The 15,935-nt window shown below is 41.9% G+C and overlaps 2 protein-coding genes across 4 annotated transcripts in view; one reads left to right on the top strand and one right to left on the bottom strand.

Moving 5' to 3' along the window:
- The first annotated feature begins 4,921 nt into the window (after nt 1-4,921).
- On the top strand, nt 4,922-11,348 carry LOC115360234 (fibrinogen-like protein 1). Its single transcript, XM_030052984.1, has 7 exons — nt 4,922-5,021; nt 6,024-6,186; nt 6,834-6,993; nt 7,084-7,181; nt 7,415-7,503; nt 8,720-8,931; nt 10,255-11,348. The coding sequence occupies exons 1-7, from the start codon at nt 4,965-4,967 to the stop codon at nt 10,487-10,489; spliced, it is 1,014 nt and encodes a 337-aa protein (XP_029908844.1). The 5' UTR covers nt 4,922-4,964; the 3' UTR covers nt 10,490-11,348.
- Nucleotides 11,289-15,935, bottom strand: part of mtus1b (microtubule associated tumor suppressor 1b) — a 113,291-nt gene continuing 108,644 nt past the window's right edge. For 2 of the 3 annotated variants that reach the window (XM_030052954.1, XM_030052962.1), the window contains exons 16-18: nt 14,565-14,681; nt 13,558-13,655; nt 12,637-12,850 (exon numbers count right to left, since the gene is read on the bottom strand). In XM_030052954.1, the coding sequence (XP_029908814.1) occupies nt 12,637-12,850; nt 13,558-13,655; nt 14,565-14,681 (429 nt within the window). Of the gene's footprint in view, nt 12,851-13,557; nt 13,656-14,564; nt 14,682-15,935 lie in introns of all 3 variants that reach the window. The other variant, XM_030052971.1, reaches the window with a different exon arrangement.

Here is a 15,935-nt window from a genome sequence, read left to right on the forward strand (position 1 = left end):
TCACATAACCCAATAAATTACATGTAGCTATAAGGGGTCTATATTAATTTTATGAATGGAATACAATTTATTTGGAAGCAGCAGTTTGTGTTGTTTGGCCTGGGATCTTTCATATCAGAGGTTAGTCTATCCCCCGCCCCCCTCCCCTTTGCTTTTCCTGAGACTCACAACCTGCGCACAGCCTCTGCAGTCGCAAGTTGATCCCCCGCGCCCCCCTCCCCCTTGCCTTTTCTTCTGACACACGCGACCTGTATACATGACTCTCAGCAGCAAGTTGACGTGATAGTAGGGGCGCCTCAGCGCCCACTGCACCAACTTGACATGGAAATGAGCGATATTAGTCTAGAAACGATTTTTTTTTTTTTTTTTTTTTTTTTTTTTTTTTTTTTTTTTTGCGGACGCACTTTTTTTTTTTTTTTTTTTGGACGGCGCTTGTGCGCCCCCAAGTAGATTGCGCCCTGGGCGGTTGCCCACATTGCCCATAGCAAAAACCGTCCCTGGTAACCAGGCATAAATATGAGGATATAAATATGATGCCAACCCGCGATAAAATGTATATTCATTATGTAATAGACCATGGATGTTTGAGAGAGACTCTCAGTTGTAGTTAGTGATAGTAGTCGTGGTAACAATAGCTGCAGCAGACGTTGTGGTAAAACTAGCCTACTCATTAATCTTTCAAATCCTGAAGTTGTATAGCCTAAATATGAAGGGCATCGACTAAAATAACAGAAATGTGAAGCAGGCCTATGTAAAATCCAGAGACAAATCAAGTAACTTGTGAGATGATTAAGAAGACAAAGAATATCACAAATATGAGAATTATGATAATACTAGATTATATATTATATTTTGTTATGTCTTGTGTAGGCCTAGATATTAAAAGCTGTAGATTTTTTGATGTAATGATTTAACAAAATAATGAAAAGAGGAAGAAGACAAAAAAAAAAAAAAAAGATGTCAGAACACAAATGTCTGAACATGTGGCAGCATGGTACAGCTGTGACCAATCAGCAACTGATCACACCCTCTCATGTATTAGTGCTTTTGTGTAACTGGGTTCAGCCCCCAGCTGAGCATGCTCTCTGTCCTTGTGTATATATCACCTCATGTTAACCTTAAACGCTCTAATGAAGGCTCTGTGCTCCAAAATGTCTAATTGTTTTCTACTGTGATGTCAACTGGTGAGATGTAAATATCTTGTCCTCTCTGACTTGATGAATCTTGATGTTTTTACACTTTCTGAATGCTGGATATCACTGCTGAAGCACAACCTTCTCCTTGATGGGCGGCGTGGCTCAGGGGGTAGAGCATTTGTCTGGTAATCAGAGGGTTCCCGATTTGATCCCTAGCTCCTCCAGAGTGTGTTGAAGTGTCCTTGAGCAAGATACTGAACCCTTCACCCCTCCTGATGGACAGCTTGACACCTTGCATGGTAGCCTCTGACATCTAATCAGTGTGTGTGAATGTGAGGCAAACACTGTAAAGCGTTTGTAGTGATCAGTAGACTAGACATGCGGTCCATTTACCATTTTAACAATGGGGTGTGTTGGTGGTGTGGTGTTGCTTTATAAATTATATTAAAATGACCATTTCCTCTCCTTGGAAAAAGTTCATGAAGGTGAAGTTTGCTTGTAAATTGTGGTTTCTAATTTAAACTTAAATTTTAAAACCTCTGATGTGAATGAGAAATCACAAAACAGAGACATCTCCAACCTTGAGGTCCTTTTCTCTCTTTGATGGGAAGAGATCTTGATTCAGGACAAAAGCTCTCATTGTGAGGAGGATTTATTGTTTTTATCATTATTATTATTGTTGTTGTTGTTGTTGTTATTTTCAAGAAGATTACTAAGAAAAAAAATGAAAGGTGGGTTAAATATGGATTATGTACATATATATCTGAATGACCTTATCCATGTATTGACAAATGTAGGTTATATACATGTAATTACATCTTTTGCAGTGGGACTCCCTAAAAACCTTCTTGTCGGCTTGCAATGGATCATTTCATCACTTTTTTCATAAACTAGGAAAACTGCAACATAAAAAAGTTGTTTATTAACCTTAATCTTTGCTTTAACCACAAAATTAAACAGGAGAGGTCATGCCAAATTTGAACTTCAGACACAGATGATTTTTATTTATTTATTTATTTTATGATCCACCTGCTATGACTGTTATCTTTGAATGGACGTGATCAGCCATAATCCCCCCACAGGTTTGGGTTAGTAGGTCCCTACTGCACCTTCCAGTGGGTAACAAGGTCATCATCATCTATACCTATCATCGTCTGTCTAAACTAATCAAATGTTAGCTTCAGCCACTTTTGTTAGCTTTCGTTTGCTTACCCTTCATGAGCTACTTGGTTAAGGTTAGGAAAGGGTTTTGTTAAGGTTAGGAAAAGGTAATGGCTTAAGTTTGGGAAAGGTAATGGTTAAGATGGGGAAAGGACAGTCACATTGGGTGCCTGATTGTGTTTTCTGATACAAACTCAGATGTTGCTGTAATTCTCTACACTAAAGAAAAAGTGTTTACATGATAACAGTGAATGACTTGTCCTGATGGGAGTTGGTTCCCGCTGGTCGGCTCCACATGAGACTGACAGGCTGCTTTCAGAATTCCCATCACAACTGAGAATCAGCACGCAGCTCCATTGTTCTTTATGACATCAGCATCATGAGGCAGTGCACATGAAGGTCCACTGGGCTCTGGATCACTTTTATAACTGCACCTCAGGAACACTGACAAGCATGTCGTTGGACCAGAAAAACACTGACATGAGGAAGGGGACAGGCTCCTCTTCCTCATCACTTTTTACACAAGCCCACCAGCAGCAGACCGAGTCTCTGCTGCTGGTTCCTCCACACCTTCCACAAGTTGCAACAACAGCCGTGGATCCCCAGCTCTTCCAGGAGAGACTGAACCGTCAACGGGAACGGATAAAAGAAGCGCTTAAAAGACGAAGGCTGTGGATGATCGAATGTCCTCCTCACATTCAGAAAGCCCAGGAGATGAAGAGGAAGAAGGAGGAGCGGGAGGAGAAGTTCAGGCTGATGAAAGAAAGGGAGAAAGAGGAGGAGAGAGAGCGAGAGCAGAGGAAGAAAAAAGAGGCCGAAATGAAGAAGATCAAAAGACAGGAGATGGAGAAGGAGGCCAGAGAGGCAGAGCAGAGGTGGAGAGAGGCCAAAGAGAGAGAAAGAGCCAAGAGAGAGGCAGAAAAGAAAGCACAAGAAGAGACAGAAAGAGCCGAGAGAGAGGCAGAAAAGAAAGCACAAGAAGAGAAAGAAAGAGCTGAGAGAGAAAAGGAGGCAGCAGCCACAGCAGATCAAGAGCTGGAGGTCAAACTGGGTTTCAAGGCAAAGCTCAAGGCCTGGAACTTCAACAGACAGAAGGAGAACAACCTGAAGAAGATTGCCAGCACCTTTAAGAAAGAGCACAGGATCTGCTGCAGCTGTGAAGGTGAGTCCGTCAGCTCACTCAGCAAAACACCTGAAGGCAGCACAGTGTCAGCACCGTCTGCCTCAGCTACACTGCAGTTCATTTTTACAGGCAGACTCCAAACTAACCTGTCCACTTGTTCCTGCAGTGGAAGGCTGCCCAGAAGATGTGGAGCATCAGCAGAGAAAGAGGAAGACGCTGCTGCAACAGGAGGAGAAAAGACGGGTGAAGGAGGAGCAGTGGAGAGAGAAACAGAGAGAGAAGGCCCTCAGAAAAGCCGAGAAGAAGAAAATGAAGGAGGAGCAGAAGAAAGGGGCTGTCGTTTAACTCCCACTGAGATCTCAGTCTCTCCCCACAGCCTCACCAGTCTGAACCTACCACAGATTTTACCAGATGACTGACTTGTGGGCTCTGCCAAATCACCTTTAATTTAATTGTTTTGTCTTTGCAATCATCTTAAAAACATAAGAATAATAAGAATAAGAATAATAAGATTAATAAGAATAATAAAAAATCCTCCTCACAATGAGAGCTTTTGTCCTGAATCAAGATCTCTTCCCATCGCTTCGAGAAAATGACCTCGAGGTTGGAGATGGTCTCTGTTTTGTGGTTCCTCATTCACATCAGACGGTTTTAAAAAAAAAAGTTTCAATTGGAAAGCACAATTTAGAAGCAAACTTCACCATCATGATCTTACACCACACAGTACACATATTACACACACACACACGCCAGCAAAATTAAATGTTAATAAAATAAATAAAATACCAATAACCAACCAATAAAAGGTTAGATATTAAAACTAAACAAGTAAGAAAATAAAAGAATAAACCCTAACAGGCTGAAAAACATGAATAAATATGTAAATAATCAAACCCACCTGACAACTTGTGTGTATATGTGTGTATATGTGTGTAATTATATATAAAATCATAATATAGCATTTAATGTAAATATTTGTGAGAGTAGGAGTTATTTCAGGCAGACGGACGCAGAAAAATGGCCACTGATGTCCTCAGCGTTCTCATGATGCAAATGTCTGATAAAGTGATGAGGGAGTGAAAGACACAGATGAACACCTGGTCATTTTTATTATAATCATTTTCTGGAGGTTTAAATTGCTGGGGTCAAATAGACCACAATTGATTTAAAAAAAAAAAAAGTGTTAGTAAATTTGAAGGTAACATGAGGGTTAATTGTTCAAAAAATATGTTAAATTACCTAAAATATCTCCACAATCTTAAATTGGCTTCATAACAAGTGATGTGCATTCACAACAGGCTAATAAGTGGCAAATATGTACAACACATATAGTTTAAATGTACTAATATGAAATACTCCTGCCGGTTTTACATGGAGGGAGCATTTGATCAGAAACCACTAGATGGAGGCTCAGTCCCACAGCCTCAGACTGGGAGCAGCTCAGCAGCGTCTCCAGGCCTGCAGAGGAAAATCAACAACCAACTGAGGTTCAACACTTCATCTGTGTCTTTCACTCGCTCATCACTTTATCACACATTTGCATCATGAGAACGCTGAGGACGTCAGTGGCCATTTTTCTGCATCTGTCTGCCTGTCTGGCGGTAAGAAATACTTTACTAGTATTTGCATCAAATACTATATTATGATTTTATATTTTTTTTAATGCAATTAGAGCCAGGAAAGATTTTCTGTGGGGGGGTAACACACAAGTTGTGAGGTGGGTTTTAACTCATGCAGGTTTAAATTACAGCAGCAGGTTGGATTAAAGGAGCAATTTGTGTTTTCTTACATTTAAACTTCAGTGAGAGACTGAAATTCTCTCATTTGATCAAATCAGCTGAATGAATCTCCAACTGTGTGTTGTTCATTTTGTTCTGTAGAGTTTTGTTTGTTCATTTTGTGTGTGTGTGTGTGTGTGTGTGTGCCTGTCAAGCTGCTGTAGATTACATGCCTGATGAAATTCTTGCATCTCCAAAATCAATAGGCAAGAGAAGCAGCCTTGTGCTGACATTTCCCACAATGCATTTCAGAGTTTATGTCATTTGAAGTTTGAAATGATTTTATGAACCCAGTGAGAGAAGATTTCTCTCATCCAGTGTCGATCAGCTGAAGTGAAAACATTAACATCACTAATATTGTGTTTCCCAGGTTTTCACATGACAACTGTTATTTGCATTTTTGCCATTTAACAATTCACTTACCCAGAGCAACGTGTGAGAAGTGCAGCAGTGGCCTTTACTAAATATAATTTCCTCCTTTGCAACAGTTACCATGGTCTTAAAATGAAAATGAAACATGAAGGGATGCTACAAACCAAACAAGAGAAGATAAAATCTCACACAGCTATTCAAAGACAACCACTGATGATCACATAGGCAGGAATATTATAGGAATTATACTGAGAACAAAATGAGTTGTAGTGACTTCTTCACTTTTGTTTCATGAGTTTATGGCACGGCTGGTGTTTTTTTTTTTTTTTTTTTTTTTTAAGGCCAACTGCAGTTGAAACCAGACTCTTTACTAATTTTGGTCCAGTCATAGGGGGTTTGATGACTTTGTGTGTATGTGTGTGTGTGTGTGTGTGTGTGTGTGTGTGTGTATAGGCCCCGGTGCCATGTGAGGAGACAGTGGGCCGCCTGGAGGCAGAGATCCAGGGACTGAAGGCAGTGATCGACGACCAGCACCGCTACATCCAGCAGCTCCACAGCAGCCAGGCCCAGCAGCTGCAGCACATACCCAACACACACCTGGACAGCCCGCACAGAGGTGTGTGTGTGTGTGTGTGTGTTTGTTCGTGTGTTTCTCCTGTATGCCTCCAACAGGAGTGTATCTGTTCACATCATCATTCAGTTATAAATACTACTCAGGAACTCCCCACTGCCACAGCGCTGTCAGCACACAGCCTTCAGTCATGGCAGCAAATTCTGTTGATTTGGGTTTTTAATTCACTTTTGCTGCAGTTACTAGCAACATAATGCCAACTAAAAGTTCCCAGCTAACCTTGATACATCTTGGTTGTAGGAGCTATTTATATGCACTGCTTTGTTTGACCTCTAGGGGCAGTATTGTTTTATGAGTTATTGATGAGTACAGATGAGCATCGGGTGTATTGATTACATGAGATGTGATCAGTTTGAGTTAGTCGGTGGCGGGCAGCACATGGTTCTCACTGTAAACTGTAAACTGTAATCTGTAAACTGTAAGCTGTAAACTGCAAACCATAATCTGCATGCCAAGCTGAACAAGGTGAGTTTACTCTGTTCACTTAATGGGAACGTCACCTAAATAGAAATTTTGTTTTGGATGTTTAGTGTCATTACTTTTTGTGTCAGGAACATCCCAAGTCACCCACTGAAGTGACTGAATAAGGTTTGGACATTGATGTGTGTGTGCATGTGCATGTGTGTGTGCAGACTGCTCGGAGGTGTTTGCAGATGGAAACGTGGCCAGTGGCCTGTATGTGATTCGTCCAGATGGCTCTCCCACGGCTCTGAGCGTCTACTGCGACATGAACAATGGAGGAGGATGGACCGTCTTCCAGAGGAGGAGAGACGGCAAAGAGAGCTTCGACAGGTCTGAGAGAGAGAGAGATGGAGACAGAGAAAGTGTGTGTGTGTGTGTGTGTGTAATGTGTAATGTGTGTACTGTGTGGTGTATTCACAGGGCATGGGTGGAGTACAAGCATGGATTTGGAGACCTCCACTCCCCTGATGGGGAATTCTGGCTTGGAAATGATGCTATACATCGCATTACCTCGCAAGGTGCATTTGTGTGTGTGTGTGTGTGTGTGAGTGAATGTCTTTTGGGTGATTTGCAAGAATTTATGGGATTGTGTGCAGATCAGTAGTTGCTATCTCTGACTTTTTAGCTGACTTCCATTTGTGCCACTTTGCATTCGATCATTTTATTGTTGATTACAGAGCTGCTCTTGACATATCTCACACACAGTAGCCATTTTGGCACCCAGCTGCTGCTTTAACTCAGTGTTTTCTAGGAAACTACGACCTGAGGGTTGACATGGAGGACTTTGAGGGCAAGCAGCGATATGCAGAGTACAAGAACTTTAAAGTGGACGATGAAAAGGTACTGCACGATGAGCTGCACCGGGGGGAAGAAATGCATTTTAACAAGTCAAGTGGTCTCATAATCAGATTGGAAGTCTTCTTTGGCCCTGAACAGACGATGTGCGAGCCAGTCTTTGCAGATCATTTGCAAATCACACTTGAAAAGAGCCAGCAAAATCCCCTCACCACCATGTTCTCAAGTTCAAGTTCATTTAGAGCCGCAAATCACAGTTTACAGTCTCGAGACTTAATCCTCATGGTGGGCAAGGAACAGGGGAAAAACTGAAGAAATCTTGACCCCTTCATGGGCTTCTCATAGTATTTAAATAGCCAACTTGTTTCCTTTATTTTTCTTAAAACAAGTGAAAAATTCTGCCAGTGGTGTGAAATAGTTCCTCCAGGCACAATGAGGCAGATTATTTTACTTGTATCAGAAAAAAATGGCTTTTGATCATCTCACCCCCATTGGTTTTTCCAGAATTTAAAATTAAGGTTTGACGACTCAGTATTGGATGACATTATTTAATGTTTATCTCTGTGGTGTAGCTGATCACAATCCCTGCATGTCTTCTCTTCCCTCGAAGCAATCGCATTCTTCAACTCTCTCGTTCTCTATCTCTTTTCCGCTCTTTTCTCACAACAGTACTTGGCTGTATTTAGGCTACATGATATTTCTTTTGTCTTTTGTGAACTCTGTCATGATTATGGGAACGTCTGGCTCTCTGTTTCTGTCCCAGCTGTTCTCCATCTCTCCTTATCATTCTCCTCTTTTCATCTTCCCACTTCATCTCTCCATCCCTGCTTCTTCTTTGTCTTTCCTCTTTTTATTCCTTACATTCTCCCTCCTTTTTTTAACCCATCATCCCTACATCTTGGACCTATCCCCACCTCTCAGTTTCTCCTGTTATTAAACATGACAGTCTCGTACATTTTTAGTCAGAATTAATTGTTGTGATGGGAAGTGGGGAAATAACAGGGCCTAGGTTGAAATTAGATGGATTTATCTTTTAAAAGCTGTCCCCTTTGTGTTAGACATGATCGGTTTGTGGTCACAGGAATACCAGGACCCTGACCTTTGCACTCTCCATTGAGTTTTTTTTCTATTTTAGAACATACTCTAAGTGATTCAGGATGTGTGTGTGATCTGAACATTTGAAATGTAAGTGTGTAAAATCCTCTTCAGTAACGTAATAACATCATTAAAGCTCTTTCACTGCCCGTCTCTCTTCTCTAAGGACCAGTACCGGCTCCATTTGGGAGAATACTCCGGAAATGCGGGAGATGCTCTGGCTGAGGCTCATGGCCCTTTGAAGGGCCAGAGATGGACCGGGCCGGGGTCCAGGTCAGACGGGGTCAAATTCAGCACCTATGACCACCCAAATGACAACAGTGGAAACGGCGCCCCCAGGTGTATCAGACACGACAAATCAGGCTGGTGGTTCAGCAGGTGAGAAGCACACAGTGGCTGAATGTGGCAAAGGCCAGATCCTGCTTTTTTTTTTTTCTCACATCTGATCTTTTTGCCTTGACTGCTCATATTCATCTTCGTATGTGTGTGAACAGATCCGCACCATGACCCCGCATTTACACATCACAATCAATAAAATAGAGGTGCAGGCTTTGATTGTTTTGTTTTGACCACCACTGCTGACAATCAGTGTATTTTCTTGCTCCGACAGATGTTATCGTGCTCAGTGGGAGAATAAATGTGTGATCTGAGCGTTCAAACAGCATCGCATCAGGAGGAATCAGATCCGTATCTGAACTGGGGCCACATATGAAAGTGGCCCGAATTCGAATTGTACATGTCACATTCAGTGTGTGTTCTGGCTGCTCACACTGGAATAAAAAAAATCAGATCAGTGTCACATTTGAGGAAAAAAAATCAGATCTAGTCCACTTTCTACTGGCTGTGAGAACTTGGTTACTTTTTTCTTTGTCATATCGATAGTGCAAAAGTGAGTGTAAAAACATCTTGATGGCATTTTTCCTTGACACCACTTTGTAAAATTAGTCATTTTTAGGGCAGCAAGAACATAACAAATGCAAGTGGGTTATACCTGAAAAGCCAGGCTGGCATTAAGGCATTTCAGGACAACAAATGTTGTTTCCATATTAGATTCAACATTTAGCAACAACTTTTCAAGTGGATTATGGTGTGGAAGAGCTTTTTGCTTTAGTGCAGTGTTATATGTGATAAAAAGGTGGTAAACCATGAGCTCCAGGCAGCGATCACCAACAGGCTCTTAAAATACACTATCTTCATATAATTTACATCCGTTTGATAGTATGTTTTGTGATTTAAGATATCATTTAAGGCTGAAAGCATTATGTCAGCTGAAAAACTGGGTTCGCTTTATTCTGAAAACAAGTTATTACGGGTTTACCCTTCATCAACATCTGCTTTTAAAATAAAATAATATCCTGGCATTTCAGTTTTCCAATGAAGAAATGATAGAATGCAACAATTCAAAATGCCTAAAGCTTTACAGGTGCATGACACCCAGGAAGAAAATAGATTTCTTTTTTTTTTTTTTGGATCTATTGATTGAAGTTTGTGATGTAATTTTACTCATTCAGTGCTTTCAAAGCTTTCAACCTGTGGAGTTCAGTGCAACAATGCTTTTCAGCCATAAAAGGATTTAGGGTTTCATCACTTTTTTTTTTTTTTTAAAGCAGTGAATACAGACAGAGCATGTAACCACTAGAGGCGTCTCATCTAGTTTGTCTCCCTGTCTTCATCCCGTCTCCTCCTCCTCCTCCGTCCCAGGTGCGAGTCAGGGAACCCGAACGGTCATTATTACAAAGGCCCGTACCAGGCGATGACGGAGGACGGCGTGGTGTGGTACACCTGGCACGGCTGGTGGTACTCCATCAAATCCGTGGTCATGATGGTGCGAGCCGCCGACCTCGAGCATCCGCCGCCGGTCATCGGTCTGTTACCAGGGCAACGTAAGCAGATTGAAATGGCCGGAGGCGTCGTCGATTTGCCCCACGGCCGATAGGCTGAAAGCAGTAACACACTGAGAAGCTTAATCATCTACTACCTGTACTTTGGAGTATTTTTTTCTAAGTCTGTAATTTTATTGTTTTGCCTTAACCATTCTCATTAATTTGGCTTAATTCTTATTGATTAGAGACAATTTATGAAACCAGGATATAAAGGGAAGACCCAAACCCATGGCCTCAATTTATTCATATTCAATTAATTCTGCAAATTTGCAGAGTGCACCGATTTAGGTTTAAATGTGTTCATGGACTTGATTCTGTAAAGATTTTTTGTATAATTGAAAGAATCTAATTTGAACCTCTGCCCTCTGTTTCTTGCATTGAGCAGGAAAGATCATCTGCATTAATACTGTTTTTTAAAGCTGCTCTATTAGTAAGATTTAATGTAAAAACAGTCGTCTTTTCAGCCTGATAATGCAGCGTGATTCAAAGCATTCAAAAAGTCTGAAGACAAGCTGCTGCTCTCAGAAGTTTGAATTAGTCACATCAGTAAAAACAAGCACATTTTTGGGCTTGTGCGATTAAATCATCCTAATGGATCACGGATTTGTTTCCATCTGGTAAATTGTCCTCATCTTCTCCAAATACTTCTTGGTTGACTGCAGACAGAGGGAAGCCATGGAAAAGTGTCAAGTGAAAGCCTAAATTTAGATAAACACAGCCTTGGAGAATTAAACAGAACTGCAGCTTAGAGTCAAATCCTTTCCTGGATTGGAAAAGAGAAGAGATTTTTTTTTTTTTTTCAAGCATTGTATGTATTTTAATATTCCAATAAAACACAATGTGTTTATGATCTGAGCTCATATTGTGTTTATTCTATGTTCAAAATAAAACAGAACATGGTATGCTGAGGCATTCTGGGTACATCTGAGGTTTATCAGGACAAACAATAAAGATCCTTTTTTTGGATTCAGTAAATTCATAAAGGCCAGTTTCTGTCAGGCATAGATGAGTCTCAGTCTTGGACTTATGATCACTCTGTGGAAATATCTGCAATCCTCACTGTTTAATCCTAAATGTATAATCCAAAACAAAGTCAGACACTGATTTGTTTAGGACTAAAGTTCATTTAGGAATAGATCTGATCTGTCACGAGTTCAGCTCCTTTACTTTGTCTCCATAAAGGGATTTCATCGAGTGTGGGGGAGCTCTTTCTTAATCAAAGATTAAAGGGAAAATTTAAGGTAAAACATCATTTTCCAGTCCAACCCCCTTATCAAACCGCCTGATGTCGGCCTGCTCGGACTCAGCATCCAAAGGTGATTACATTCCACATTGCTGATTAAGGTAGAAGTTGTCAGGAACTTACGAAGGGGAACAGATACAGGATCAACAGTTCATCAATCAACACGGTTCATATACTCTGAACAGCACACTCTGAATATTTGTTCCTGTTTGCCCATATAAGGACATGCAGTTCATCCACTTCCTCCAGAGGTCCATAGTGGATCAAGTGATTGAGCTTCGCTCTTTGGGGAAATAACACAAACATTCTCTTTAAAAGAACGGGAGAAGGAGAACGAATCCATGCCAATGCGACAAGAGGTACCCGTCATTTTAGGATTTGACAAAACCCAAACAAGTTACTTTGAGTTACTTTCCACAAGCCTGCATGCCCCGCATATTCAAGGTTGTTCCTCACTCGCCTCTTTAAAATGAGAGGGTTTTAAAGAACAGGATGAGCTGGGGGAAAAAAATACTATACAATAAAACAAAATAAAAAACAAAAAAGGTAGGGATAGTCAAAACGAGAGTGAGACGCTATGTACAGACCCTGAGGTGTGCCTGCTGTTTTATCTTCCTTCTTTAGAAAAAGAAGAATGGTTTGTTGGAGTCAGGCGTTTGGTAGACAGACAGAGAGACTGATAGAGAGCAAGGCCAGTCCCACGCTCACAAGTAAGTGCATCAGTGCCACTGCAATGTCTTTTCGCTCTCAGAGCAAGTGTCTCTACGTGATTTATTTTTTATTCAAATTGTACAAGTTCGTCATGAGATTAAGATCCAGAGCAGAGCGCTCCTGCAGTGACTGAAGTCTCTCTGTATTTGGAATAGCTTTGTTCCTTGAGAGGCTGGAGAGGAGATGACGAGGAGAACCGGGGTGAGGGGCAGGAAGGGGGGGCTCTGTTGTGGTTTGGTGGTCGGGTTATCTCGGTGATAAGGTGGCGGCGGTGGGGAAGGAGGCAGAGTTTCGTGGCGAGTGGAAGGGCGAGGTGGGTGAGAGGCGGCGGGGGCTCGCCAGCAGGTCGCCGTTGTGCAGCTTCCACAGCAGCTCCTCGTTCTCCATGGACAGACGCTTGTTGACCTTGGACTCCTTCTGCAGCGTCTGCTGGAGCACGGCCTGCTCGCTGGACAGCTGCCTGCAGGGGGAGACACAGAGCTGTAGTGAGGAGTGCTGGGTGATGCAATGGCCCTTGGTGCCTTTTGTTGTAGGCAGCACTTCCTAACACCAACCCTAACCCTAATCCTAAGCATGAGAGAGCAAGAAAGACAGCTATATAGAGACTATCAGACAGACAGCATGACAATCAGACAGACAGCATGGCCTGCCAGCTGGTTCAATGTGTCTAAGTGAGAAAAAGAGAGAATTACCAAGAAAAAGGCTCACAAAGACACATGGAGACCAAACCAGGTTACACAGCAGTCACATGCCCTGCTTAGCGTTTGTTTAAACCTCCTTGGAGTGCTAGATGGGTGGAGTTAGCCACAACAGGACAGGTCAGACTGCCAGGTGAGGCTGTCACTGTGGTGAAACAACACCCATGTGACACTGCAGGCAGGTGAGACCAAACACAGTTAGATAGATAGACAGATAGATAGATAGATATACTTTATTGATCCCAACCAGGGAAATTCTGGAGGAAGTTCTTCTGGGTGTGATGGAGAAAACAGAGTGACTGTCACTGGATACTGATGGAGAAGTCAGATACAGAAGAGACAGGAAGGAGAGACCCTGCTGTGAGGGCAGATGGAGAAACTGAAGCCTCTGCAGAGCGATGAGTCACTCACACACACACACACACACACACACACACACACACACACACAGAAACACAGGAGTACGTACTTGGAGAGTGCAGCGTGTTTGTCCATCCTGGCTTTGTAGTCCTCATTCTCCTGCTGGACCTTCTTCAAACACTCCTCGAGCTTCACATTCGTCTCCACCTGGAACACGAATGCACACACACACACACACACACACACACGCTAAATACTTGCATGTGTGGTACTTGGCGAAACACAAATTTCCAGTGATGCCTGTCTCTCAGATGTTTGTAAACATAAATGTATATTGTGTATGTGCATATGCATATTTATGTAAGAGTGTATCTGTGTGTACAGGTGGGCCCATCTGGGTGATTAGCGTTGGCATGGGTAGGTGCATTTTGGGATTTGATACAGGCTTTTAAATTTTCAATTTTCACACTCCAAAAGAATTCTGAAAATATAAATATAAATAAATGTGTTCTTCTCACAGAGTAAAAGCCCTTGAAAGACATTCTTGCCATCAGAGGAAAACTCTCCACTCAAATTCAGGATGATAAAATGTGTGTGGTGAGGAATCTGATCAAAATGTCTCCTTAGAATCAATTCAGGTTATAAATAAAGAGTGTAATATTGATCAGTTCAGCCATGAATATGTAATCCAACATTTGACCATCAGCGGCAGAACACACTGGACTAGATCTGATTTTTAAAGAGGCCGAAAAGGATTGACTTAAACTATTGATTTTCCAATCAATCACAAGCTTAATTTGAAAGATGGGATGTCGATTCTTAGGATCCCAGAACTGATCTTTTAAGCTACTGGAGGCCTTTTCTTTCCAGTGGATGTCTGGTGATTCTTGCTAAATGTTCTTTGTAATGTGCCTTCAGTCCTGCAGATGTTGTACTTACTAACCTACAGAAACCCAGTTGGCCAGAGCCTCAACACAGATGTCTTAATGCATTTAAATTGAAAAACTGTGACACTGAAGAAAAGATCGACAAAAGCCACTGTTGTCTTGTGCGTGCGTGTGTGTGTGTGTGTGTGTGTGTGTGTGTGTGTGTGTGCGTGCCCCCTCGCTCTCTCACCAGCTTGTCCATCTCCATGAGTTTCTTCTCCTTCTGGTGCAGCTGGTTGTTCTTGATCTCCAGCACCACCTTCAGGCTCTCCAGCTCCTGCTCCAGATACACCGTGTGGGAGTCTTTCTGCACGCACCACACAGAAGACAAAACAAACAAACAAAAAGAGTCACATCAGGCGACATGAAACTTTAATGTGTGTGTGTGTGTGTGTGTGGGGGAACTGGGTCAATGCGGCGGCAGAGAGGAGGATGTAGCCGGGACAGACAGGAAGTGGCTCTCATCACAGCATCTGGACATTTACAAAGTAAATCAGCAGATAAAGAGCGATGCAGCCGATTCCAGATCAAGTGAATATCGTTATCAGCCTTGGGCTCCTGACATGGCTCACTGGGTTCCTCCCTCCATCGGGGACAAATTTCCTGAGCTGCACAATACAAGGAGATGTTCCTTACAAATCCAATTTCCAAGTATAGAAAATAAAAATATATTAAAAAATAATCTGAAACCGCATTTAAACAGCTTACTGCCTCTCTGGAAAATGTTGGATAACTTTTATGAGACATCTCAAGATTTAATCACGCACTGTTGTGTCTCTACTAGATATATCTGAGGTAAATTTATTTGTGTTTGTAAATCTGTGTCATACATTTGTAACATATATACTGGATTTTTTTCATCCCACCTGTGCATTTTATTTTATGACTGTATATTTATTCTTTATTGTTTAATTCTATGCCCAAATTGAAAAATAAAATAAATGATAAAGTGAGAGTGCATTGTCTGCAAGGTGAATCTGCTGCTGCTCTTTGTAGTAATTGTTTATAAAAGTGATATCTATATATATTTAATATTATTATTACTGTCTATGCCCTTGCAGGCATGTGACCCTGGTGCAGTCACCCATGTCCTGCTTGGTTACAGTTGTGCTGTTGCACACCAGCAGAGGGAGGTCGTGTTCAGCAGAAAAACAAATCTGGGCTCTCCTCCATCACCTCTGTGACGGTTCATCGCTCTTACTTTCACACAGCGGAGCTTTTAGCTGACGGTACGGGTGCATGTAAGGTCAGAAAGACGCACGAGCTCCATGCCTTCACCTGAAAAAGCAGCAGCAACATTCTTGAGGGCCGGTAGAAAGCAGCCAGGGTGGCTGACAACTTTCTTTACTGCCTTTTCTGTTGTCTTACAGGCGAGGAATTACCAGGCCATGCAGATTTCTTTAGCCTGTTTTCTGCTCTATGCTTTGTGCACCGGATTTGGCACCAAAGTCTTCCTCGGGAAATCTAACTTCCTTTGTTTTGATTTGTTTTTTTTGTTTCTCTGGTGAAGCAAGACAAACACATAACAAGTGATTTAACACAAAGACATTGCCTGACATCA

This window comes from Myripristis murdjan, chromosome 1 (assembly GCF_902150065.1).
Source record: "Myripristis murdjan chromosome 1, fMyrMur1.1, whole genome shotgun sequence".
Lineage (NCBI taxonomy): Eukaryota > Metazoa > Chordata > Actinopteri > Holocentriformes > Holocentridae > Myripristis > Myripristis murdjan.

Excerpts from the sequence above, each read along its gene's own strand:
- LOC115360234 (XM_030052984.1), top strand. The coding sequence starts at position 4,965 with ATGAGAACGCTGAGGACGTCAGTGGCCATTTTTCTGCATCTGTCTGCC. Across the intron at positions 6,994-7,083 it reads GGCAAAGAGAGCTTCGACAG|GGCATGGGTGGAGTACAAGC; the intron begins GTCTGAGAGAGA and ends GTGTATTCACAG. Across the intron at positions 8,932-10,254 it reads TCAGGCTGGTGGTTCAGCAG|GTGCGAGTCAGGGAACCCGA; the intron begins GTGAGAAGCACA and ends CCTCCGTCCCAG.